The sequence below is a fragment of the Scyliorhinus torazame genome, chromosome 18, assembly GCF_047496885.1.
Source record: "Scyliorhinus torazame isolate Kashiwa2021f chromosome 18, sScyTor2.1, whole genome shotgun sequence".
NCBI classification, from domain to species: domain Eukaryota; kingdom Metazoa; phylum Chordata; class Chondrichthyes; order Carcharhiniformes; family Scyliorhinidae; genus Scyliorhinus; species Scyliorhinus torazame.
Genome location: NC_092724.1, coordinates 153,721,729 through 153,748,878, shown reverse-complemented (window position 1 = coordinate 153,748,878; position 27,150 = coordinate 153,721,729). Strand labels below are relative to the sequence as shown.

Genomic DNA, 27,150 nt, shown 5'->3' with positions numbered 1-27,150 from the left:
CTCGCAGATCCTTGTTAATGTCCATCACCTCCCGCATCTCCTTCCCCATCGAGGCAAGTTGATCACCGTGCTGCAATAACGTCTCCTCCACTTCCTTCAGCGCCTCCCCTTGCTCTCGCACCTCTGCCACTGCGCTCGCCACCGCCTTCGTCACTGGGGAAACCGCCTCCTCCACCAGCACACTCAAAACCTCTCTCATCTCCTTCCTCACCGTCTCCATGTATTTTGTAAACTGCCTTTCGAATTCCGCAGCCATCACCTTAGTTAGTTCTTCAGCCGTAAGCAATGCGGCCTCCCCTGGTGCTCCAGCCTCCATTTTCCTTGGTGACCCCGCGGTGACCTTTCCACTCCCCGATGGACCTTCAGCTGTTTTCCTTACGGACGTTCTTTTGCTCACCCTCGACATTTTTCTTCACTGTGCCGCCTCTGTGCCTTCTCCCTGCTTTTGCCGCCTCCGTGGACCCTGGGACCGGGCTTAAAGCCCCGAAAATGCCGTTCCCGAACGGGAGCCCTCCGTTGTGCGGCCGCCTCCCGCCCGCCGTCACCGGAAGTCTTCAATAGAGCTTTTGATCGCCTGCCCTCGCCAAGGGCAAAATACCTTGTGGAGGCTGGGAAACTGAAATGAAAACAGAATGTTCTGGAATTACGCAGGGGTAGGTCAGCTGTGTTTGTGGGGAGGAAAATAGAATTAAGGGCTGATTTTTGCGAGGTGCCGCCCCCCCCAGCTGAACCACCGTGGGGAGGGGGGAGCAGCGATTTAATGCCTCCTTGTCCCTCCCCTCTTGCCCGACACTCTCCTGTGCAGCCGAAGCTGCTGGGCTCACCTCATGATACGAGCCTTCTCCCACCGTGGGTATAATACCGGCAGCCGGCAAGGTGAGGCCCTTGCATGGTCATTCCAAGGACCTCAATAGGCTTGACGGCAGGCAGGCTGACTGGAGGGCGAGGCACGGTGGCGGAGTGGTTGGCACTGCTGCCCCACGGCGCCGAGGACCCGGGTTTGGTCCCAGGCTGACTGGCAGCTCCCTGGCACCCTCACCCTCTGTAAAAATTTCAGACAGGTTGGGTCAGGCAGGTAGGCGGCGGAAGGCCACCCACGGGACTTTGGGATTGGATTAGCACAGTGGGCTAATCAGCTGACTTGTAAGGCAGAACAAGGCCAGCGGCACGGTTCAATTCCCGTACCGGCCTCCCCAAACAGGTACCGGAATGTGGCGACTAGGGGCTTTTCACAGAAACTTAATTGAAGCCTACTTGTGACACAGCCAGGTTAAAAGAAAACCTCCGTTGTGCTCACCAAACACCTGCTGTGTGATTGTCATTGCCTCGAGGAGTGTGCCATTCCGACGAACTTACCAAGAAATTCATCAGCGTGGAGCGAGAGGAAGCGCAGTCAAAATGACACAGCGATGAGAAAGGAGCACATTGTATTTTGTGGGCAGGACAAGTGTGTGTGTGTGTGGAAGGTTGCTGAAAGTGGATCCGATCAGCTTGAGTAACTGATGCGAGTGAATTTGGCAATGGGGAAACGATCAGAGTATAGTTGCAAATTTGAACTTTGCGGCAGAGGAGCCAGATCATCAGGATCACCCGGTGATGTTCGGAGTGGGCAAGTTGGCCTCATTGCAGTCCTGGCTGAGGACAGCAAGTGACAAACAACGAGGAAGGTGCTCGGTCCAGCAAAGGAAACACCCCACTCTTCGTCTTTATTTCATACCCTGGAAAACCTGTTGTGCTCAGCCAGTGCTTCCCAATGGTTTTCCCCACTGTGACCCCATTTTGAAGCTTGAAAATTGACATGTTGTTGTGAGTGAGAGCAGTGTTGGTTAGGGGGTTGAGGTAGAGCGATGAATGGTTGGGGTGTTGCCAGGTGGTGGCAGGAGGTTGCAGTGGGAGGTTTGAGAGTTTCTTTTAAGCAAAAAAAAAAAGCATTTGCTTTTTCACTGCCATTTTTGGAGCAGGAACGAGGCCTTAAAGATCGATCGGTTGGTTCACGGGCACCATTTTAAAAACAAAAAGAGCATTTAAAGGGGCCTCGCAGATGTTAGCACTCGGTCGGAGCTTCACGGCAGTCATCGCTGCCTCGGTGCTCACCCCCCACCAAACCACGCTTCACGAACCCATTGGGGGTCACAGCCCACAGTTTGGGAACGTCATATAGACGGTAGATTCCATGGCCATGTCATCCTCCACGTCCAGCCTTACCCTTCCTGTCTGCTGCTGGAACCCTTATCCATGCCTTTATCACCTCTACACGTCCAGTGATCACATGGCCCATTCTTCACTCCCCGTATGCTTAAGCTCTCCTAGAATCTTGCTGTCAGTATCCTGCCTCACACGTCCCCTATCCTCTTTGACCTACTTTGGCACCTGGTCCCCTTTGGCCTCCCAAGTTAACATTTTCATCTTCATGTTTAAATCCCTTCATGGCCCGTCTTATCCCCCTGCTCCATTATTAGCACCCACACCTTTCGCCACCATGGCTCTTCTGGAACACATTCCCTGAACCAGTGGTGGACACCCTGCAGCTTGGAGGCCACATGTGGCCCATCTGGGTTCTGAGTGCAGCCCACGAGACATTTTGTTGACCGTTGCCCACATTCCGCTGATTTCTGTCTGCGTAGTTTGTTTTTCCTGCTGCTATGACAACACATTTTTACCATTTATATTTTTACCATTTGAAGCTGATGAAAGTTCTATTGATATATAAATGATTTAGCATTTTCTATAACTTGTTGTGAAATATTCAGCGGGCATTAAATGTATTTAATCTTATTCATGGAGACACTGACATTGAACAAGCCTGATTTCAATCTTGTGGTCTACTGAGGTGAATGTGGGTGGGGGGGGTGAGGGTCACTCATGCGGGCCATTCACCAGCCCAGGTTGCCCATCGCTGCCCGAAACCTTCCCACTCCTCCACCTCCTTTTCTTCCTTATAACATACTTCTTTGACTGAAGATTTGGTTACACATTCCTCCTCAAGCAGCCACTTCCCGCTAGCTCATTCTTTGCCATTGCGCCCATTACTGCCTGGGTGCACCTCTGTGTAACACCTTGCAATTCGCCAACACTAAGGGCATTCAAATGGACATTGGATAGACATATGGACGATAAGGGAATAGTGTAGATGGGCTTTAGAGTGGTTTCACAGGTCGGCACAACATCGAGGGCCGAAGGGCCTGTACTGCGCTGTAATGTTCTATGTTCTATGGTTTTTTGTGCCAGAGGGCTGGTGGTGAGTTGTTGTTGAAAGCGATGGCGCTTTGTTCTGAACGGAGTTCCGGCGAAGCACCTTGGCCACAAAACCACATTGCTAAATTGTTTGAATTCCAGGTTTGGAGCCCGAGATTCAGAAGCTCATAGCCAAACACAAGCTGGAGCTCAAGAAGCTGAAAGCTCTGCATGAGGCAGAACTCCTGCAGTCCGATGAGCGTGCAGCCCAGAGGTACATCAAACAGACGGAAGAGCTGAGGGAACATCTGGAACTTGAGAAAGAAACCCTGTGCCAGAGGGAACGGGATCTCGCCAGACACAGGTTTGGGGACAACAAAAATGTTTTAATGCTTACCTCTCGAGTCCAATAACGCTTAAATATTCACCCAGAGTCACAGACTGAGTGACAAATGTTTCCTAAAACAAAACAACGGTCCTTGTTGTGTTGCATGCAAGCATCCGTTCAGATAAGGGCTTGGGCTGTGCCTCAGACAAGTTTAAGCATACAACCTCTTTGCATCTGTTCGAATTTTGTTTCCATATGTTATACAACCAATCGATTGCGGTAGATAACATATAACTTAAAGATAACTTGTTTCTCACCATGAAAGATGAAATTGCATAAATGATCAGATTGTGGGAAGACTTCTTGTTAACTACTTGGGAAACTGGTCTGCATTATAAGACTTCCAAGATGCCATTTTAGGCTATCCTCCCATTTTTTGTTGACTTGCTTTTTTTTTAACAAATTGAATCAAGTGGATGTGAATAGTTTGAAACGGGCAAAGTGAGCAGCTATGCTCAGATGAATTTCAGGCCCTTTTAAAGTGACTGTTTCAAACCAGGCAGTTGATTTACACAATACTGCAACGCCGTTTCCTCATTTCCTTCAATAGCGCCGACACATTTTTCACCCTGTGAAAGAAAAAATGATTCATTTTTTTTTTTTGCAAGCTTTAAAAATAAAAATAAATTCTTTTAGCAGGATGTGGACTATGCCAGCATTTTTATTGCCCATCCTTAATTGCCTGCGAGGTGAGCTGGTTTAGCTCAGTGGGCTAGACAGCTGGTTTGTGATGCAGAACAAGGCCAGCAGCGCGGGTTCAATTCCCGTACCGGCTTACCCGAACAGGCGCCGGAATGTGGCGACTAGGGGCTTTTCACAATAACTTCATACTTGTGACGATGAAAGGTTATTATTATTTTTATTATTAAGATGGTGGTGGTGGGCTGCCTCCTTGAACTGCTGCAGTCCATGAGGTGTAGGTACCCCCCACAGCATTAACTCTGTAATTGTAAATGGTGAACGAGAATCACCTGTCGTTAACAATAAAATTGGCTTAACGATGTAATTCCCAAACAATGCGATTGCTGATACATTGACATAGTTCTGTCCGGGAGGAGAATCTAGGATCTCAATCCAGCTACGGTGAAGGAAAGGCATCGGGATGGGGTGTGATGGTGCGTTGGTGACAGTTACTGTGTTCCAATAGATATGAGAAACAGCTTGAACAAGAGGAGCAAGCTATCCAACAACAGCGAAGGAGACTGTACACTGAGGTGGCTGAAGAGAAGGAACGTCTCAACCAGCTAGCAGCTCGGTGAGAATAATGCGGAATTTGAGTCGTGCTATTTTGTCCCCTTAGCTTTTTCCGAGTCACAGATTTTTTTTTCAGCGCGGAAAGAGGCCCCATCATGTCCGGGCCAGCCATCAAGCACCTATCTGCTCTAATCCCATTTTACAGCATTTGGTCCATAGCATTGTGCTATGGCATTTCCAGCATTGATCTAAATGTTTCTTGGATGTCATGAGGGTTCCCTGCCTCTACCACCCTTTCAGGCAGTCTACCACTCTCTGGGTGAAAAGGTTTTTCCTCGCATCCTCTCTAAAATTCCTGCCCCTTACCTTAAATCTATGCCCCCTTGGAAATTGACCCCTTTGCAAAGGGGAAAAGTTCCTTCCTTTCCACCCTATCCATGCCTCTCCTAATTTTGTACACCCCAATCATGTCTCCCCTCAGCCTTCTCTGCTTCAGGGAAAACTACCCCAGCCTTTCCAGTCTTTTGTGACAGCTGAAATGCTTCAGCCCTGGCAACATCCTGGTGAATCTCCTCTGCACCCTCTCGAGTGCAATCACATCCTTCCGATAGTGTGGCGACCAGAACTTCACCCAGTACTCCAGCTGTGGCCTGGCCAGCGTTTCATACATCCCCATCATAACCTCCCTGCTCTTACATTCTCTGCCTCGGTTAATAAAGGCAAGTATCCCATATGACTTCTTAACCACTTTATCTACCAGTCCAGCTTTCTTCAGAGATCTATGTACATGCACACCAAGCTCCCTCTGATCCTGTGTACATTCTAGGGTCCTACCATTCATTGTATATTCCCTTGCCTTGTAAGACCTCCCAAAATGTGTCCCCTCAGACTTTTCCTTGATCTTTTTTTCTTCCTGATAATCATGACAGCATGCGAGCCTTCTAGTAACTTGCCCAAGTGGTCATGTTTCATGTGTGAGCCCAGACAATGGGGTTTAAGCATGCTGCACAAAGCAGCGACGCTCAAGGCAAATACAAGGTCAGCTGATGTCCACTCTAGGCTGACTAGCAAGAGAACCTGAGCGGACTGGGACCAGTTGCATTGGGAAGAATTTAATCGTATTTGAGCTAAGCGTTCCCGTACCAGCCTCCCCGAACAGGCGCCGGAATGTGGCGACTAGGGGCTTTTCACAGTTAACTTCATTTGAAGCCTACTTGTGACAATAAGCGATTTTCATTTTCATGTTAACGCAGGTGGGAAAGGTGGTGTGCTGCCTGCTGGCTCCACTGCCGGCTTTTTTTTGACACTTAATTAAAATATATTTTATTTAGCGGGTCCCGCTACGGCACACTGCCCGCGTCGTCAGCGACCCCGGCTGTCAAGAGATCGGTCCCCTTTTCACAGGACGCCCCAGTCTTAAAGAATATTTTAAAAATCCCCCCCCAACACGGACACCACCATGGACAGAGGTAATCATCCCCTGCCCTACGGACCTCCCCGACAGAAGCCCCCCTTCCCTAGCAGTGCCACCTGGCACTGCCCCTGACAGCGCCCGTACATGACCCAGTGCGTCATGAACGGGAAATTCTGCTGGCGTAACAGCCGCTTGGGGACTTGGGTTGGATTTCCCGCCCCCCCCCCCCCCCCCCCCCCTGGTGGAGTTCGGAAAACCCTACCCGAACCAGGAGTTAAACCTGGAACCTCCCTGATTTTTGTACTGCTCATCGTCTCGTGAAGCCTTTGGATAGTGTTTACGGCCACTTCTCCGCATCCCTTCCCTCTCCTCTCCCTTTCTGTGGAGTGAGTTTTTGAAGTCTCTTCCATCTTGTATGCATCCATTGACCGTGGGTAACGCAATCAGTCATTTGCGAATGAGCAGACACGTTTATTTCTGATAGAAAAACATGACAGCGAGGTGTAACGAAAATAAGTGTCAGGGAGACATTGTGATATGACAAAGTGGGCAAGTGTGCCAGATTAGAATGATTATACATGTATCTTATCAATTTAATTATTGAAGGCAGCAAGGCTGCGGGGATAGTTCTGCCCATTGCAAACACATATTTTACAATTGTATATTTTTATAAACTATAGGCATCGAACTGAGTTGGATGAACTGCGGCGACAGCTGGAGGATAATTCTTCCCTTGTAACCAAAGCCCTTAAAGGGGAATTTGAAAAGGCGAAGGAAGAGCAAGAAAGACGCCACCAGGTATAATTCGTGCATGTCGAGAATTGGCATGGTGTTTTAATATTATTGTGCTGTATAATCCTTGTGGCTTTGCTTCTTGCCAATTTTCTCCCACCTCTGTTTGTGCGGGTGCTTGACAGACCCTCGTATCGTTTCGCAGAAACAGCTATTTGCACATAAATGTTCGCAGATCATTGAGTAGCACGGCAGTGTTTATCCTAAATATGTAGGAACAGGATTAGCCCATTTGGCACCTTCTGCCATTCACTGAGATCATGGGTGTCTTGTATTTTAATGCCAACCACACCCCTTGGCTCCACAGCCTTTATGAATTTGCCTGACAAAAATCTTATCAGTCCCAAAGTTAAAGTTGCTGGCACCTATTGCTTTCTGAGGGAGAGAGTTCCACAGTTCCTACCCCTTTGCTGAAGGACCTCTCTCCTGGATGGCCTGCTTTTCCATTTGAGGTTATGTTTCCTCATCCTAGACCTTTCCTCCAGCATGAAAGAAAACTTCTCTTTATTTACTTTTCCTATCAAAATCCTAAAAAACCCTCAAATAATTGCCAGTTAACCTTCGACATTCCAGGGAATGCAAGCCTGGTTTATGGGGTGGGATTCTCCAGTCTCTCCTCTCCTCTCTCTCTCTCTCTCTCTCTCAACCCCCCCTCTCCCTCTCTTCCCCTCCCCTCTCTCCCCCCCGCCCCGCTGTTATGGGCGAGGATTTAGAGAACCCCAAAGTGTGTCATGGAGTTCATCTGACCCACAACTTTTAATAGATTGTGGTATGGTGAGTACAGGGCCCACTCTACAGGTGTGGTACTTCAGAAATGGACAAGTATTTTTTTAAAAAACAGCAAAACAATGTTTATTCTATGAACTCAAGTTAACCTTTCTAAAACAAACAGTGAACATCTTAGCTACCAGTAAATCAAATACATCCCCCAAAGAATACAACACTAAGTAATCTGTAAGCTGACCTTTTAACACCCAGAAGACTTAACAAACCTTTAAACAGAAGCACATCAGGGTTTACACTCACTACTGAGAACATGTATAATTCTGAATTCAACAAATGATCCAGAGATAGTCTTTCTTGGCAGAGAGCTCAACACTACAGCTGCTTTGTCTGACTTTAGCTGCAACACACTGAAAAATGAAACCAAAAAAAACACAGGCACACCCAAGTGTTTCTTAAAGTGAAACTAAAAAGCAGAACCAGAGCTCAGCTCCACCCACACTCTGACATCACTGCAGTAACATGACCAGTTAAAACATTTCTTAAAGCGACATTCTCATGACACCGCTCACTAGGGGTGGTTGGACGGTCAGGGTGGAGGTCACAGAAGCTTTGACAACCATGCAGGTGGCCCTAGACAAGGCGGAGAGGCGGCTGGAAGCCCAGGAAAGCACCATGAAAGATCTAGGGACGGCCTCAACAGACCAGGGCAGCTCCAGGGAGGGGAGGTAGGGGAGAGAAAGTACCATAGGTGAACATAAGAAGAGCAAAGATAGTCAGGGCATGAGGCTGGCTATAACCGGCCACACATGGTGCCTTGGAACACAAAGGCACCGCATGCAGCCACTTTTGAGGGTCCCTAAACAAAGGGAATCCCCAGAGCGCAAGGGCCCGACCTCATGGTGAGCATGTGCCCACGGTCATTTATGATGGCCCTCTAACAAAGGGAAACCCAGGAGTGCAGGGGCGCGTCCACCAGGTAAGTATGGGCGATCCCGCAGAGCCTCCTCCCCATCAGGATAGTCACCTGGAGTGTCGGGGACTTAACGGCCCGGTGAAAAAATCCAGAGGCTTCGCCCACCTGAAAAGTATGAAAGCCAACATAGTCTTTGTCCAAGAGACGCATCTGAGGGAGAAAGACCGACTGCGGGTAAGGAAGGGCTGGGTGGGCTAGACCTACCATTCCTGCCAGGGGGGATAGCCATACTGTTAAATAAGAGGACGATGTTTACGGTGACGAGGACAGTTACGGACCCTGTGGGATGGTACGTCATGGCCAGCGGTGCCCTGGTAAACGTGTAAGCTCCCAACCGGGATGACGCGGGAGTTTATAAAGAGTACCGTGGCGGAAATGCCAGACGTCGACACGCACCGACCTATCATGGGGGGGACTTTAACTGTGTACAGGACCCACGGACGGACAGGTCGAATCCCAAAACAGGGAAGACCTCCAACACAGCAAAACCTGTGCTGCAAGTTATAAATACTGTCCAGCATGCAACATCCACGAACAATATATCATGGCACTTAAAAGTGCCTGTTGCTGAAATATGAGACAGTTTGCCAATTATTTATTTGTTTCTGAAACCCATTTAAAAGGAATAAATGCATTAGCTGCAATATTTGGAGAAGGTTAACGAACACAGTGTGAACATGAATGTTAAATCCCACACAATATCTTAGTAGTATTGGGGGCTACATTGGATATTTCCCAAAAATCCAGCGCCGGCAGAGCAACACATGATTACCCTGCGCTGGTTCAAAGTGATAAGGGCAGCTTATGAACTTCCTGCTGCCTGTGGCCTGCAGCTCAGCATTGAAGGCACTGCTGAGTGAGCAGCTGTAAGCCTCAGCAGAGAGCCCAGATTTGTGCGAGGTTAGCACCATTTCAAGCTAGCTTGTGCCCCTTAAAGTCAGACTGCACTTTTAAAAAAAAAAAAGGCCAGGCTCTCTTTGTGGCTACAGCAGGGACTGAGACTGTTTGAAGTCGAGAGGAATACGGAGGAAAGTGGCAAGCGTTGTTCATCAAAATCTCCTACTTTGGGTCAGTGATTCCCGTCACAACAGGTCCCAAGGGGTGTTAGTTTTCAGGATTCGCTCAGAGCCCACGTTAATGGGCACCCGATTAAAATGTTGTAAAAGCTTTGAAGAAATTTAGTAACATTTTGCCTTTTCAATGGGTTAGCCTTGAGGCAATTGCCTTTCCAATGAAACAAACAAAGACTCGCAAAAGAATGGTAACCTCTGATTTTGAACAATGTAGGATTTTAAAATAATAATATAGAACTCCTAAATAATAATACGGGGCTCTTTAAATAGTATACGATTCTTAAATAATAATATAGGACTCAATAATAATGTAGGATTCTTAAATCATAAAGGGCAGTCCGGTGGCCCAGTGGTTAGCACCGACCTCGGGTGACTGCCTGTGTGAAGTTTGCAAGTTCTTCCGTGTCTGCGTGGGTCTCCTCCGGGTGTTCCGGTTTCCTCCCGCAGTCGAAAGATGTGTAGGTTAGGTGGATTGGCCATGCTAAATTACCCCTTATTGTCCAACGGTTAGATGGGGCTATGGGGACAGGGCTACAATAATTGGGCAGAGGTAGAGTGCTCTTTCAGAGGGTCGGTGCAGACTCGATGGGCCGAATGGCCTCCTTCTGCTATGAATAATGTAGGATTCTTAAATGATATAGAATAAATAATACTATAAGGCACTTAAGTGATAATATAGGACTCTTAATAGTAAGACATTTAAATAGTACTATAGGGCCCTTAACTAATACTATAGGGCGGCACAGTGGTTAGCACTGCTGCCTCACAGCGCCGAGGACCCAGGTTCGATCCCTGATCTGGGTCACTGTCCATGTGGAGTTTGCACATTCTCCTGGATCTCACCACCATAACCTAAAAGGATTTACAAGGTAGGTGGATTGGCCACGCTAAATTGCCCCTTAATTGAAAAAAAAAGAATTGGGCTTTCTAAATTTAAAGAAAAGCGAATACTATAGAAATCAATATTGCGCCAAATCTATTGCATGTGGGAAAGAGGTTATAGCAAATCATGGTAGCTTCACTCACAATATCGAAGTCCTTTGGTCAATGTTGCAAAATATCCTTCGTGGAAATTATCTTCCCTCCTTGTTGACACTCACTGTCCCTCTCCTCTCCCTCCCTGTTATTACTGGAAACACCAGATACCTTTTGCACGGGTGTAGTTCCGTAGACTTCGATTGTTTGCTGATCTATCAACAAAAGTGACTGTTAGTCCTGTATGTGGCCCGACAGTATGTGTAGGCGGACGGTTCAATGGCAACAGTCATTACAGCTGGATAGGATTCTGTCCACAGATGACATTTCTAGCTACAGTAACTGAGCATGAATCTTGCACAGCTTTGCTGCCGCCCCCTAAGTCGAGAGGCACTGATGTCAGTTGTAGCCTTTGCCAAGGTGTAAGCCGGTTCAGTGAACTTGGATCCTTCCAGGCCGAGCTACCCGCTGCCTCAATCAGCCAAACTACTGCGGCAGAAGATAGAGTCTTTTGTTTTTTATTACTGTGCTAAAGTTTGGCAGAGATACTTTGGATCTTAAACTGCCCTTTTGTTTGGTTGGAAGGAAATGCGTATAAACAGAACAATCAATTTATACAAATTATTTATGTGTGCTTATTTGATCAGGCAGAAATTGAATCCTTGAAAGAAAGACTAGAAATTGAGAAACATGCCTGGGAAGAAAATTACATGAAGAAACAGGTAAATGTAATTACGTTAAGAATATTGTTCTGATCAGTTACCAGACCCCAGCATCCGGTTAGGGACCAACAACATTTTGTTTGTAGTAGATAAAGTTTGAGGTTCAAGATGCCTGCTTTTGGAATAAAGCCGCACGATTACACGGGTTTTCAACAAACAAAAACATACATAGAACATACAGTGTAGAAGGAGGCCATTCGGCCCATCGAATCTGCACCGACCCACTTAAGCCCTCACTTCCACCCTATCCCCAGAACCCAATAACCCCTCCTAACCTTTTTGGACACTCGGCAATTTAGTACGGCCAATCCACCTAACCTGCACGTCTTTGGACTGTGGGAGGAAACCGGAGTACCCGGAGGAAACCCACACACACACACGGGGAGAACGTGCAGACTCCGCACAGACAGTGACCCAACGGGGAATCGAACCCGGGACCCTGGTGCTGTGAAGCCACAGTGCTAGCCACGTGTGCTACCGTGCTGCCCTACTTTACCGACCACGGTCAGAAAGTTCAAACAATTACTTTATATGCTAACATTCAGGGTAAGTATGAACAGGCAGACTGTGCTGGATCACACTACACTACAGAGTAAATGACAGATGCAACCACGACAGAGTCCGTGGATTTCTCAGGAACCCAACCAGATGTCAGTAAACACCATATCATTGAAGCTCTGTCGAACAACGGATCCTCAGATTCATCTTCGAAGATCTTTCTTTGGAATTCTCTCCAAACGTTGCTCCTATTGGACAACTTTAACAATGGCCCACCTCACAGTGTTTCAAACTTGCCTCCTGAGATTCGTTCACCCTGAATTCCCCAGCCTGTACTCAGCTTCTACTTACTGGCATAATTGCAGCTATTTTCTGCACGGTAGCACAGTGGTTAGCACTGTTGCTTCACAGCACCAGGGGCCCGTGTTCGATTCCCGACTTGGGTCACGGTCTGTGCGGAGTCTGCGCATTCTCCCCGTGTCTGCGTGGGTTTCCTCCGGGTGCTCCGGTTTCCTCCCACAAGTCCCGAAAAACATGCTTGTTAGGTAAATTGCACATTCTGAATTCTCCCTCTGTGTACCTGAACAGGCGCCGGAGTGTGACGACCAGGGGATTTCCAAGACTGCACATGCTTTAATAGTTGCTTTCTGAACCAGCCTTGCCACCTTCATCATAGGTCCCTCTACTCCTGCACCCCCTTTAGAATTGTATATAAATGGCACGGTGGTGCAGTGGTTAGCATGGCTGCCTCACGGTGCTGAGGACCGGGGTTCGACTCCGGCCCCGGGTCACTGTCCATGTGGAGTTTGCACGTTCTCTCTGTGTTTGCGTGGGTCTCATCCCCAGAACCCAAAGATGTGCAGGGTAGGCAAATTGGCCACGCTAAAATTGGGTACTCAAAATACATTTTTTTAAAATTGATTCTGGGCAGGAAAAGGCCCTTAAGTGGACTTTAAGTCGCCATTTAAGAGCCTTAATCGGCATTTAGGCAGCCATTTAAGGGCCTTAATTGGGCCAAGGGCAGGCTTTCCGACAGTGGCCTGCCTGTCCCAGAGAGACAGACTTACACCTTTGGGGGCCCTGCGTGCTCCCTCTTTGTGGGGGCCCACGTCATGCCCTGCCCCACTCCCAACAGTGTTGAGTCCCACCCCAATGATGTCAATGCCCTCCTGACCCCACCCACCCTCAGCTCACACAATGCAAGATTGCTGTTGTGTGCTTTAACTTCTGACAAGAGCAAGCCTGTACTGTTGAGAGAGAGAAATGACTGACGCCAAAAAAGGCAGTGAATTCAACATACAGAAACAACAGGAAGAAGGAACACGTTGGTTGTTGCCCACCCTCTAACTCTCAGCCTAGCTGGTCTCTAGCTTTGACCGAGTTTTCCCGCTCCTGCTGGCCACTGCCCCCAATCCCCCGAGACGGGCGCTGGTAGTTGCCCGGCCTTCTTCGTTCCTCAGCCATGGCCTGGAGGTCGAGAGTCGCTTGGCCAACGCCTCCTCCTCATCTCACTGAAGGCTTCCTGGAAGGCACACCGATGTTAGGTCGGTGACCTCACCTTTGCCCCAGGCTGCCCGCCAGACCAAATTCCAGAAACCCGGCTGCTGCTTTGCACCTTTACTCACTGAAAGTTCAGAAACTTCACACCAAATCCGGAGATCCGTTCTAAATCTCCACCACCTCCCAACGTCTGGCAAACAGTTTTCCCGCTCTAAAGGGGAGTCCACCAATCACTTGAGCCTATCATCAAATTTAGAGCTACGCGACTTGATTGTTGTTGCCCGGTGTTCCCACCACAACAGTCACCTCTCCGTATGGGGCCCCACCTATTGGCCACGGCTCCATGCTGCAGTGCAGTGTATTTCATTGAAGTCCGCCTCTGCTGCCCCCAGCATAATTCAATTTTACACTCCACCCCCGATGCAGAACCCACAAGGGGGGAGGGTAAAATTCTGGCCCTGTTTTTTATACCTTACTCCGATCTAAAAAAACAACTTTCACCGCAACTCTCTGTTTCGTGTCACTCAGCCAACTTTGTTTCCCTGCTGCTACTGACCCTTCTATTCCATGGGTTTCAACCTTGCTGACAGGCCCGTAATGTAGCACTTCAGTTTGGCAAGGCAGTACTACATGTTCCAGAACGGGTTTATTGTGTTATGTACTCTGGGATAACACAGGCTGCAACTCGATGCAGCTTTGACCAAATGATACTCCAGACTTTGAAGTAAGTTCAATGTGATTTATTGAACCATTAGCACAGTTCTCTATGAGTTTGACTCTCCTGCTAATCTTGCTATAGTAACTCAGTCAGACTAACCAGTCTGCTCCAAGCCACGTGGTGGGTGTGATGCTTCTGATCTGCCCCTGTCCTACTCTCTAAGTGTCGCCTGTGGAAAGAGGCAGAGCATGTGTGCCCTGTCCTTATATATGGGTTGTGTAATGCCCCCTTGTGGTAGTGCCACCTCTGGGTGTCTTGACTGCCCATTGGTCATGTCCTATTCTATGTGTTCATTAGCTGTATGTCTGCATGTCATAATGTCTCTGGTGCTCCCTCTAGTGTTTACTTAGTCGTAACGTATTTACATTAACCCCTTGTGTATTTACAGTGTTGCATATCACCACAGGGTTGATAGAGTGAATCTTCAGAGTTAGAGTGAATCTTCAGAGTTGGAATTGCAACATCGGGCTTTTCATGAGGATCCTTAGCCTTGGGTTAAATCATATTCCTTCTCCTGCAGGAGGCATGGCTACTTACCCGTGAACGAGGATTAAAAGAAGAGGTGCGCAAAGGACGAGACAAGGAGATTGAGCTTGTTATTCAACGCCTGGAAGAAGAAGTCAGAATTTCTAAGCACGAGTGTGAGAGGGTAGCTGAAAATACGTAAGGGCAATTTCCGAATTTATTTTTGTGCGAACTTTTATCCTGTAAGGAATTCACTGTGTCCCATGTTAGAAGGCTGAAAGTATTTTTCGACAGGCCGTGTAACAAAAATAGTCACAACATCGGGATCCTTTAATGTGGGAATGTTAAAATTGAAAACCATCTCGCTGCCTGTTTCAACTTGTTTGCTCAATTTGCTGGATGCAAAAACCTGTGCTCTGACAAACCAGGTTTAGTGTACACCATGGAGACAGATTGGCTAACTGGAATGATTATTTCTGGTTCCATTCACAGAGATGTGGCTCAAATAGGTTCAGGTTATCAAGTATTCGAATGTGATAGAGAAGAAAAAAAGAGGGGGAAGTGGGGAGTATTGATGAAGGTTGATATTATTGGACTAAATAGGACAAATATACCAGGTGATTCCACGACTGAATTCACCGAGCTTAAGATAAGGAACAGCCGGGTCCTGTCGTATTACTGGAAGTGCTTTTTTTCATCAAGCTCAAAACGGTGAGAAGGATCCAGATGAGCACATTTTCTGCCCAATTTCAAAGACGTGTTGCCAAACAGGAGACTTTAATGGCCCTAGTGTGGGCTGAGAAAACATAGTGCTCAGGAGAGAGAGTGAGAGAAATGTCTGCTATTGCAGGAAAACTTTCCCAATCAACCCGCCTGCAGTCCAGCAGGGAAAGAAGCAATGCTGGTTCTGGGAAAATAAGTATGGCGTGTGGACTGCATCAGGGTAGGAGACCGTCCACAACATAAGGACGGCACGGTGGCACAGTGGTTAGCATTGTTGCTTCACAGCTCCAGGGTCCCAGGTTCGATTCCCGGCTTGGCTCACTGTGCAGAGTCTGCACGTTCTCCCCGTGTCTGCGTGGGTTTCGTGCTCCGGTTTCCTCCCACAGTCCAAAGGTGTGCAGGTTAGGTGGATTGGCCATGATAAATTGCCCTTAAGTGTCCAAAAAAGTTGCTGGGTTACGGGGATAGGGTGGAGGTGTGGGCTTGGGTACTGTGCTCTTTCAAGGGCAGGTGCAGACTCGATGGGCCAAATGGCCTCCTCCTGCACTGTAAATTCTATGACTTTATAATTCCGTTTAAAGTCATTATTGGAAAGAGACCAGAAATTATCAACGGTAAAAATGCTCAACAAGAGAAGAGTTGAAAACAAAAAAATGCTGGAAAATCTCAGCAGGTCTGACAGCATCTGTGGAGAGGGAGCAAAGTTAACGTTTCAAGTTTGGGTGACTCGTCTGGAGAGCTGGAGAGAACTTTAAATAGGGTGAGGTTTACATTCTGCTGGGGAGGGGGATGTTGTAGCAGAGAGCGCTGAATAGAGGTGAAAGCTAGGGAGAGATTGACAAAGATGATACGGACAAAAAGACAAAGGGGATGTAAATGGTGGTCATCATGGCTAACGGGTGCTGACGGTGGCATAGTAAGAGATCAGAATGTGTTAAAGGCAGAGAAAAGGTAAGCAGTATGTCAAAGGACAATCTGGAGGGGAACAGATTGCCCTCGTGGGATGGGGTGGGGGGTGGGGGGAATGGAGACCGTGGTAAGGGAAAAACAAGATGGAAAGTGGGGATGGAAAAAAAAATCCTTACACCCCACCACCTCAATGAATTTTGGGCTTGACATGATGCTGAACTCTTATTCCGCCACTATCCTTTCCGTGCTCACTTCTTCGGGCAGGAGTCCTTCCCCCATTCACCAGATCCTTTCACCCACCTCCAGCATTCTCCCTCCACCTGGGACCTCTCGCCTCCCTCTTTTCATTGTGGACTGTCGGAGTGACATCAGCTGTCTCGATCTCTCTGCTCCTCTTCTCCTACTCCAACCTGGCTCCTTCTGAATCTGCCGCCCTCCGCTCTCTCAGGTCCAACTCTGTGATTAGTCGGGATCCAGAATGTTCTACCTGGGAGGGAAGGCAATGGAAGCTGATTCAATGAGTGGTTTTAAAGGGGATTGAGATAGATACTCAAGGATGAAGAACTTGTCGGGTTACACGTAGAAATTGGGGATGCGGGGCTACGTTGACCTACTCGTTCAAAGAGCCAGGAGGGACATGAAGGGTTCATGGGCCTCTTTCCTGTGCTGGAGGTTTCTATGATTCGAACTACAAGAAACTGAGCACTTTGTTTCTGTTGTTACTTATAACTCACAGGAAGAAGTTGATCATTTTGAAAGTGTGGTCAACCACATCTTTGCCAATGTTTTGAGTTCTATGAGTAAAAGGCAGAAGCACATGCCAACAGAAGGTATATGATCAGCAGTAGACCACCCGGCCCCTCGGGCCTGTTCTGCCATTCAAGAAATTCATTGACTTCAGCTCCACCACTTACTTGCCTGTTCCCCTATAACCCTTGACTGCCCCCCCTTGCTCAAAAGTATGCCTATCATAGCCTTGAATATAGTCAATGATTTAACATCCACAGCTCTCTGGGGTATGTAATTCCAAAGGTGAACAGGAATCAACCCAGTGTACCCTGTCCCACTAGCTCATGTCTATATCCCTTCATAAATAAGGAGACCAAAACTGCACACTACTCCAGGTGTGTTTTCACCAACGCCATGTACTGTGTAGCAAAATTTTCCTACTTTTATATTGCAGCCCCTTTACGAGGAAGGATAACATTTCATTTGCCTTCCCAATTACTTGCTGCACCAATTTGAGCCACGTCTGTCACCCTGCCCAGGAGTCCGAGTTCCTGTGTCAACAAGCACTTTTACACGTATGCTCTAGCGATCGCAGAGACTCAAACTTTATTTCCATCATGTAGCTGACCAGCAATCTCTCACTCTCACCACCTGCCGCAGGTGTCTGTTGGAAGGATTTTGCAGGTTGATACTCAAACCTCGTTGCTGCATTATGAATGCATCTTCCTTGGCCACCGAGTCCTAGATTGGGACTTGAACACTTCTGACTCAACCCACTACCCACTGAGCCACCCCAAAACTCTCATGTCCCTCACCTCGGACAAAATCTGCAGTGCTTGACCTAAAGGGTATGATTGCCTTGTGGCCCGCAGCGTCCAGGTAGCCTTCTCCCAACTTCCTCCTCCTCCTCCTCCCCCCTTCCTCCTAATGCATCGCTGGGTCCAAAACTACACCAGAACTGTAGGATGCTCCCAGAAACATCTGCATCGTTGCATGCACAAGTTGGGTGTGACAGGTGGTACTGCTGTGCATTACTCAGAGTGAAACACCACTACAAGCCAGTCTGTGAAATTAACTTTTTGCAGGATTAAGCATGTTCGACACAAGTACGAAGCTGAGCTGAGGGAGCTGGAGCGCTCTGAACGCAATCTGCAGGAAAGATGCAATGAACTTAAGGGACGGCTGATGGATGCGGATGGAGAAACTATCCGATTCAAGGGATTATTCAGATATAAAGAACAAGAAATAGAAGATATAAGAAAGGTAAAACTGATGATTTGTTTTCTTCATACTCATTCATACTTTACATCTGAAAACCACAGCCTATCATGCACCACATCCATAAGTGACATTCAGTAACATAGTGTTCACAAAGCTGGTCCATTCAGTTCCACATTTATGGTGAATCAGATTTGATGCCAGTCTGGGAACTATAATTGGCTTTAGTAATCTTGGCTAAGGGAAAAGAAGAAGTTGGCTAGAGTTCCCATTCAAGATTGTTGCCCAGTGGCTACTGCCTGGACGTAATTGATCGTGAAATTATATTTGTGAAAATGCTGACCATTGATAATAATTTCTATTGTCACAAGTGGGCTTACATTAACACTGCAATGAAGTTACTGTGAAAAGTCCCCAGTCGCCACACTCCGGTGCCTGTTCGGGTACACAGAGGAAGAATTCAGAATGTCTAAATTACCTAATGGCATGTCTTTTGGGACTTGTGGGAAGAAACCAGAGCCCCCGGAGGAAACCCACGCAGACACTGGGAGAACGTGCAGACTCCACACAGGCAGTGACCCAAGCCGAGAATCGAACCCGGGACCCTGGAGCTGTGAAGCAACAGTGCTAACCACTGTGCTGCCCTGAAATTCCTAGGGTGGTCTTTGGGCTGGGGGAACAGCCCTGAAATGCATGTAACTACTACTTGGCCAGTGCTGAAGTCTTTGACCCTGTTGGAAATCCCAAGTGGTTTAATTAACTTTTATAATGATTCATACAACTTTTTGGCAAATTGCCCCATCGCTATGATTAGAAAGTAAATACAGAATCTTCAGAAAAAGAGACGATTGCTCGAGATTCATTTTCAATATTATTCTCTACAGTAAAAAGAGAAGTGTAAAAATAGTACGATTTACATAAACTGTACACTGAATATTCCCCTAATGCTGCTCCACTCTGTGGTTTGACCATCAGAATCCTCAGTGGACTGCTTTGGTCATGGGGAGAGGGGGTGAACTTGAGAATTGCTAGATTTATTTTAACAAAGAAATTGAAACCAGTAGAGGAAAGAAGAGGATGTCTTAATTTTCTATTTTCTTCTCTTGTGCTCTGAGCTCTGCAGCACTTTGAGATTCCGCCCACTCCCCTGAAAGGGTGGATAGGAGCTCAGTTATTGACACATCGAGAAGATGTAGCAATCCCTCGGTACTGTACTGAAGCATCATTTTGGTTACGTGGTCAAGTCTCTAGTATGTGGCTTGAGACCACGACCTTTTTAAAAAAAATTAATTTACGGGATGTGGGCGTCGCTGGTTAGGCCAGCATTTATTACCCATCCCGAGTTGCCCTTCAGAAGGTGGTGCCAAGTTGCATTCTTGTACCGCTGCAGTGCTTGAGGTGTAGGCACATCCACTATGCTGCTAGGGAGGGAGTTCTGGGATGTTGCCACAGCGACAGCAAAGGAGCGGCGATATATTTCCAAGTCAGGGTGGTGAGTGAGTTGGAGGGGAACCTCCAGCTGGTGGGGTTCCCAGGTATCTGCTGCACTTGTCCTTCTAGATGGTAGTGGTTGTGGGTTTGGAAGATGCTGCCTTAGGAACCTTGGGGAGTTACTGCAGTGCATCTTGTAGATGGTACACACGGCTGCCACTGTTCATCGGTGGTGGAGGGTTTGAATGTTTGTGGAAGGGAACAAGCAAGTGGGCTGCTATGACCTGGATGGTGTCGAGCTTCTTCAGTGTTGTTGGAGCTGCACTCATCCAGGCAAGTTGAGAGTATTCCATCACACTCCTGACTTGTGCTTTGCAGATTGTGGACAGGCTTTGGGGGGGGGTGTCAGGAGACGAGTTACTCGCAGTAGGATTCCTAGCCTTTGACCTGCCCTGGTAGCCACAATATTAATGTGACTAGTCCAGTTCAGTTTCTGATCAATGGTAACCCTCCAGGATGTTGCTTGTGGGGGATTCAGCGATGGTAATGCCATTGAATGTCAAGGGGTGGTTGTTAGATCCTCTCTTGTAGGAGATGGTCATTGCCTGGCACTTGTGTGGCACAAATGTAACTTGCACTTGACAGCCCGAGCCTGGATATTGTCCAGATCTTACTGCATTTGTATGTGGACTGCTCCATTATCTGAGGAGTCGTGAATGGTGCTGAACGTTGTGAAGTCACCTGTGAACATCCCCACTTCTGACCTTATGACGGAAGGAAGGTCATTGATGAAGCAGCTAAAGATGGTTGGGCCCGAGGAACTCTTACAGTGATGTCCTGAAGCTGAGATGATTGACCTCCAACCACCACAACCATCTTCCTTTGTGCCCGGTATGACTCCAACCAGCGGGGAGTTTTCCTCCTGATTTTTGAATCAGAAGCAGGAGCATAACTAAGGCCGACACTGAAGGACAGTTAGGGCGCGATCTACCCGAATAGAAGAGAGTTCCATAGAGCATGTGATTAGCTGGGTGCTTCCTGGCGCTCAGTGCCGAGAAACACCACGCTATCCAACGTCCATTCGCGTAGACCGGGAGCCTCAGCAGTGAACGCGTGGCCAATGCTGCATTTAGTCCCGTTTCCCGCACTGAGGAACTCCACTCGCCAGAACTCCTCAGTGCAGGGAGAGATCAGAACAGCATTTTCAAATGGCATTCCGATTTCTCCACTCCCCCGAAGCCCCAGCTCATCAATAAAGGAGGTCCTTGGCCCCCCCCACACCTTAGAAGGGCACCCCGGGCCCGATCCCCGCCACGCAGAAAATGCCAGCTTGGCACCAGAAGCCTGGCAATGTCCCTGCCAGCTGGTAGTACCACCAAGGCACCTTGGCAGTGCCAGGCTGGCACCCATATGGCACTGCCAAGCCTGCAATGCCAGGGTGCCCGGGTGGCACCAGCAGTGCCAGGGTGCCACCCTGCCCAGAGGACAAGCACCTGGGGGCCCCCGATCCCCTAGGAGACCCTCACGTGCCATTCTATCTGGTCCCCATTTGTGGAGACCAGCACTGAACGACGCTCGCCAGAGGTCTCTGAGGCGAGGGATTTAGATCCCAAAGCCTTGGTTGTATCTCAGGAATGCATATTAGAGTGAGACTAGCTGTCGCACTCTTATTATGCAGTTTTGCCAGAAAGTGATCCCACCCACAATGGGCTGGATTCACATTGTGACATCTCGCGAGATCACATTAGATCTCGCAAAGCACGGCAGGCGGAGTTGATCCCAGAAGAAGGATCTACCGGCCACACCGCTTTTCGGGCACAACACAGCCTGTAGATCTCACCCAATCTCTAAAAGCGCACTAAAGCCATGTTCCAAGTTTAGTACACAATTTTTGTTTCTTCAGTTTCACATCCTCAGCAATACCACGTGTAGCAAAATATGGAAGTATCATTTATTAATATCAAGCATGTGTCCTTTTTATTTATATATATATATATATATACACACATGTTAAAAAAAACAGTGTTGGCGACTTTCGTTCTGGTCAAATGAAATTTAATAAAGAACTGCCTTTGGACCATTGTTGGGTAATTTAATGTCGGTTTGTCTTCCTTTCTTGCTTTGGAACCAGATCAACGACAGACTGACACAGGAGAGAAACAGTTTAGCTGATGTCATTCGTCAGGAGTTTGCAGACCGGTTAGTTAGCACCGAGGAAGAAAACAAACGGTTAAAGACCGAGATGTCCGAGGTGAGAGCGCGTCATCGCTTGGAAGTGGAACGAATCACTAAGGAAAAGGAGGAAGAGCTGGAGGAGGTCCATAAAAGGTAAGATGAAGCATGTCCAGATTTGCAGGATCTTGGAGGCTCTGATTTACTCCAGTGCCAGGTTACTGTCTGAACGTGAAAGGTAATGAAGTTCTATTCTCGGCAAACTTCACGGGTTGAAGTTGCAATATGCTAATTGTGTCAGCATGCTAATTTTGTGTGTAATATCCTCTGGAGGGATGGGATTGAAAAGCAGGGAAGCTAAACTTTTATTGAACTTTGTGTTGGACCACACTGGCAGTAATATGCGCGGTTCTGATCTTTATGTTATTAAAAGGCTACAGGGGCATTGGAGCAGCTCCAAAAATGATTCACAAGGGTGATAACAGAACTTAAAAAAAAGATATATATTTTTATTCAAATTGTTACATATTTTCAACAAAACCCCCGCCCCTTACAGAAATAAGAAAAAACAAAGAACACATAAATAAACATCTTATAGCTATGTCACGTATACCCCCAATATACAAGCCCCCCATTAAACGATAATGAACACAGTAGAAACACAAAGTGCCCCCCCCCCCCCCCGGGCTGCTGCTGCTGCTGTCCACCTCCTAACGTTCTGCCAGAAAATCTAGGAACGGTTGCCACTGCCTGAAGAATCCTTGCACAGATCCTCTTAAGGCAAATTTTAGCCTCTCCAATTTAATGAACCCTGCCATGTCGCTGATCCAGACTTCCACACTTGGGGGCCTCGCACCCTTCCACTGTAGCAGGATCCTCCGCCGGGCTACCAGAGACGCAAAGACCAGAATACCGGCCTCTTTCGCCTCCTGCATTCCCGACTCGTCCGATACCCCAAATAGTGCGAGCCCCCAACTCGGCTTAACCCGTGTGTTTACCACCTTAGACACTGTCTTCGCAACGCCCCTCCAGAACCCATCCAGCGCTGGGCACGCCCAGAACATGTGGGCGTGATTTGCTGGGCTCCCCGAACACCTCACACACCTGTCCTCTACTCCAAAAAACCAACTCAGCCTTGCCCCAGTCATGTTCGCCCTGTGCAGAACCTTGAATTGAATCAGGCTAAGCCTGGCGCAAGAGGAGGAAGAATTTACCCTACCCAGGGCATCCACCCATGTACCCTCATCTATCTCCTCCCCCAGCTCCTCCTCCCATTTACCTTTCAGCTCCTCCACCCAGGCCTCCTCTTCCTCCTGCATCTCCTGGTAGTCGGCGGGACCTTGCCTTCTCCAACCCACACCCCCGAGAGCACCCTATCCTGGATCCTACGTGCTGGCAGCAGCGGGAATTTCCTCACCTGCCGTCTTAAAACGCCCTTACCTGCATGTACCTGAAGGCATTTCCAGGGGGAGCCCGAATTTTTCCTCCATGCCCCAAGGCTCGCAAACGTCCCATCTATAAACAGGTCCCCCATCCTTCTAATACCTGCCCTGTGCCAGCTCAGGAACCCCCCATCCATTCTCCCTGGGACAAACCGATGGTTCTCTCGGATCGGGGACCACACCAAAGCCTCTGCCTCCCCCCTGTGGCGTCTCCACTGCCCCCAAATTCTGAGGGTTGCCGCCACCACTGGACTCGTGGTGTACCTTGTCGGCGGGAGCGGCAGCGGTGCCGTCACCAGCGCTCTCAGGCTCGTGCCCACACAGGACGCCAGGACGCCATCTCCAGCCTCTTCCACGCTACCCCCTCCCCCTCCATTACCCACTTGCATGTCATCGCCACATTGTCAGCCCAGTAGTACCCACACAGATTAGGCATCGCTAGCCCTCCTCTGTCACTGCTCCGTTCCATAAACACCCTTCTCACCCTCGGGATGTTTTTCGCCCAAACAAACCCCATGATGCTCCTACTGACCCGCTTAAAAACGGCCTTAGGGATCTGGATGGGGTGGCACTGGAATATAAAATTCCACCGGGAACCCATCTGGCCCCGGTGCCTTCCCCGCCTGCATACTCCCCAGCCCCTTAGTCAGCTCCTCCAGCCCTACCGGTGCCCCAAGCCCAGCCACCTGCCCCTCCTCTACCCTCGGGAACCTCAGCCGGACCAGAAAACGACGCATTCCCCCCTCCTCCGTCGGGGGCTCAGACCTATACAGCCCCTCATAGAAGTCTCTAAATACCCCATTTATTCCCACCGCACTCCACACCGTGTTCCCCCCTTTATCCCTAACTCCCCCAACCTCCCTCGCTGCATCCCGCTTGGTGAAAACAGAACTGAGAACATCTATTAACAGGCAAAGCTAAGCAGGTTGTGATTATTTCTCTATAAATGAGATGTGAGGTGATCTGATGCAGATCTTAAGATTCTGAAAGGGGTTGGTAGAATAAACAAAAAAGAGAAAATGTTTGCAATAAAATGGGTGCTGATAAATCTAATAAGGAATTTGGGGGAAATGTCTTTTTCTACAGTAGGAAGAATCTCTAACCCATTACGGCCAGGAGTGCAAATAGTGTAGGCACATATGAAGGGAAGCTTGGCAAGTGAATGAATGGGAAAGGCTAGAAGGATTGTGGTGATAGGGTTAGGTGAAGCAGGGTGGGAGGGGCTCATGGGGAGTACAAACAAATTTGGCTAAATGGCGTGTTTTCTGTGCTGTACACTGAGTGACACCAGGGGCAAAATTCTCCGGAAACGGCGCGATGTCCGCCGACTGGCACCCAAAACGGCGCAAATCAGACGGGCATCGCGCAGCCCCAAAGGTGCGGAATGCTCCGCATCTTTGGGGGCCGAGCCCCAACATTGAGGGGCTAGGCCGGCGCCGGATGAATTTCCGCCCCGCCAGCTGGCGGAAAAGGCCTTTGGTGCCCCGCCAGCTGGCGCGGAAATGACATCTCCGGGCGGCGCATGCGCGGAAGCGTCAGCGGCCGCTGACAGTTTCCTGCGCAAGCGCAGTGGAGGGAGTCTCTTCCGCCTCCGCCATGGTGGAGACCGTGGCGGAGGCGGAAGGGAAAGAGTGCCCCCATGGCACAGGCCCGCCCGCGGATCGGTGGGCCCCGATCGCCGGCCAGGCCACCGTGGGGGCACCCCCCCAGGGTCTGATCACCCCGCGCCCCCCCCAGGACCCCGGAGTCCACCCACGCCGCCTTGTCCTGCCGGTAAGGTAGGTGGTTCAATTTACGCTGGCGGGACAGGCAATTTATTGGCGGGACTTCGACCCATCCGGGCCGGAGAATCGAGCGGGGGGGCCCGCCAACCGGTGCGGCGCGATTCCCACCCCCGCCCAAACTCCGGTGCCGGAGACTTCGGCAACCGGCGGGGTTGGGATTCACGCCAGCCCCCGGCGATTCTCCGACCCGGCGGGGATCGGAGAATTTCGCCCCAGATCAGTCAACATCTGAAAAGGAAAAGTTAATTTCAGGGATGGTATTCTTCATCGGTCAGGTGGCCCGGGATTGGGCAGGGCTTCAGGAGTCGAGCTTGGTGAGGAGGATGAAGGCTGATATCTGCTGAGGTGGGGCATTCTCCCTCTGACGCTGGCAGGCCGGGTGCAGGCAGTTAAGATGAATTTTTTATTTTTTCAAAGTTTTCAAACAGAATTTTTCCGTTTTTACAAATCAACATAAAAATAGCACAATAACTGAGAAATAACATTATTTAAATAAAATAGTGAACTAACAAAGTAACAAAAAATAGTGCTCTCCCCCCCCCCCCCTTAACGTTCCGCGAGATAGTTGCCACCGCCTGGAGACCCCCTGAGCCGATCCTCTCAGCGCAAATTTCATTCGTTCTAGTTTTATGAACCCTGCCATATCGTTTATCCAGGCCTCCACGCCGGGGGGTTTCGTTTCCTTCCACATGAGTAAGATCCTTCGCCGGGCTATCAGGGACGCAAAGGCCAGAATATCGGCCTCTTTCGCCTCCTGCACTCCCGGCTCTTCCGCTGCCCCAAATATCGCTAACCCCCAGCCTGGCTTGACCCGGACCTTCACTACCTTTGAGATCACCTTTGCCACTCCCCTCCAGTACTCATCCAATGCCGGACACGACCAGAACAGGTGTGTGTGGTTCGCCGAGCTTCCCAAGCACCTCCTGCACCTGTCCTCCACTCCGAAGAACCTGCTCAGTCTTGCTCCCATCATATGTGCTCTGTGTAGAACCTTAAATTGTATCAGGCTAAGCCTGGCACACGAGGACGAGGAATTTACCCTACTTAGGGCATCAGCCCACAGACCCTCCTCAATCTCCTCCCCCAGCTCTTCTTCCCATTTTCCCTTCAGCTCTTCTACCATCGCCTCCCCCTCGTTTCTCATCTCCCTGTATATTTCGGACACTTTGCCCTCCCCGACCCATACCCCAGAAATCACTCTATCTTGGATCCCCTGTGTCGGGAACAGCGGAAATTCCCTCACCTGTTGCCTCGTAAACGCCCTCACTTGCATGTATCTAAAATTATTCCCCGGGGGCAGCTCATACTTTTCCTCCAGCGCTCCCAGGCTCGCGAACGTCCCGTCAATAAACAAATCTCTCAATCTCCTAATTCCTGCCCGTTGCCAGCTCTGGAACCCCCCGTCCATCCTTCCTGGGACAAACCTATGGTTATTCCTGATCGGGGACCACACCGAGGCACCCGTCACACCCCTATGTCGCCTCCATTGCCCCCAGATCCTTAAGGTTGCCACCACCACTGGGTTTGTGGTATACCTTTTCGGGGAGAGCGGCAGCGGCGCCGTCACCAGCGCCTTTAGACTCGTTCCCTTACAGGACGCCATCTCCAGCCTCTTCCACGCCGCCCCCTCTCCCTCCCTCATCCACTTACAAACCATCGCCCCATTGGCGGCCCAGTAGTAGTCGTCCAGGTTCGGCAAAGCCAGTCTCCCTCTGTCCCTGCTACGCTGCAGGAACCCCCTCCTTACCCTCGGGGTCTTCCCTGCCCACACAAAACTCATAACGCTCCTATCTATTTTCTTGAAAAAGGCCTTCGTGATCAGAATGGGGAGACATTGAAACACGAAAAGAAACCTTGGGAGAACCATCATTTTTACCGCCTGCACTCTGCCTGCCAGTAAGAGCGGCAGCATATCCCACCTCTTGAAATCCTCCTCCATCTGCTCCACCAGCCGTGTCAGATTAAGACTGTGTAGAGTTCCCCAGCTCCTAGCTACCTGAATCCCCAAATATCGGAAGCTCCTTTCCACTCTCCTAATGGCAGGGCGTCTATTCCTCTTCCCTGGTCCCCAGGGTGTATTACGAAAAGCTCACTCTTCCCCATATTTAGCCTGTATCCCGAAAAATCTCC

The 27,150-nt window shown here is 49.1% G+C and overlaps 1 protein-coding gene across 3 annotated transcripts in view; it reads left to right on the top strand.

The window, feature by feature from the left end:
• cep131 (centrosomal protein 131) overlaps window positions 1-27,150 on the top strand; it is a 118,584-nt gene that overhangs the window by 85,473 nt on the left and 5,961 nt on the right. For all 3 annotated transcript variants that reach the window (XM_072483637.1, XM_072483636.1, XM_072483638.1), the window contains 7 exons: window positions 3,337-3,538; window positions 4,710-4,817; window positions 6,851-6,968; window positions 11,357-11,431; window positions 14,668-14,810; window positions 18,059-18,236; window positions 21,754-21,950. In XM_072483637.1, the coding sequence (XP_072339738.1) occupies window positions 3,337-3,538; window positions 4,710-4,817; window positions 6,851-6,968; window positions 11,357-11,431; window positions 14,668-14,810; window positions 18,059-18,236; window positions 21,754-21,950 (1,021 nt within the window). The remainder of the gene's footprint in view (window positions 1-3,336; window positions 3,539-4,709; window positions 4,818-6,850; window positions 6,969-11,356; window positions 11,432-14,667; window positions 14,811-18,058; window positions 18,237-21,753; window positions 21,951-27,150) is intronic.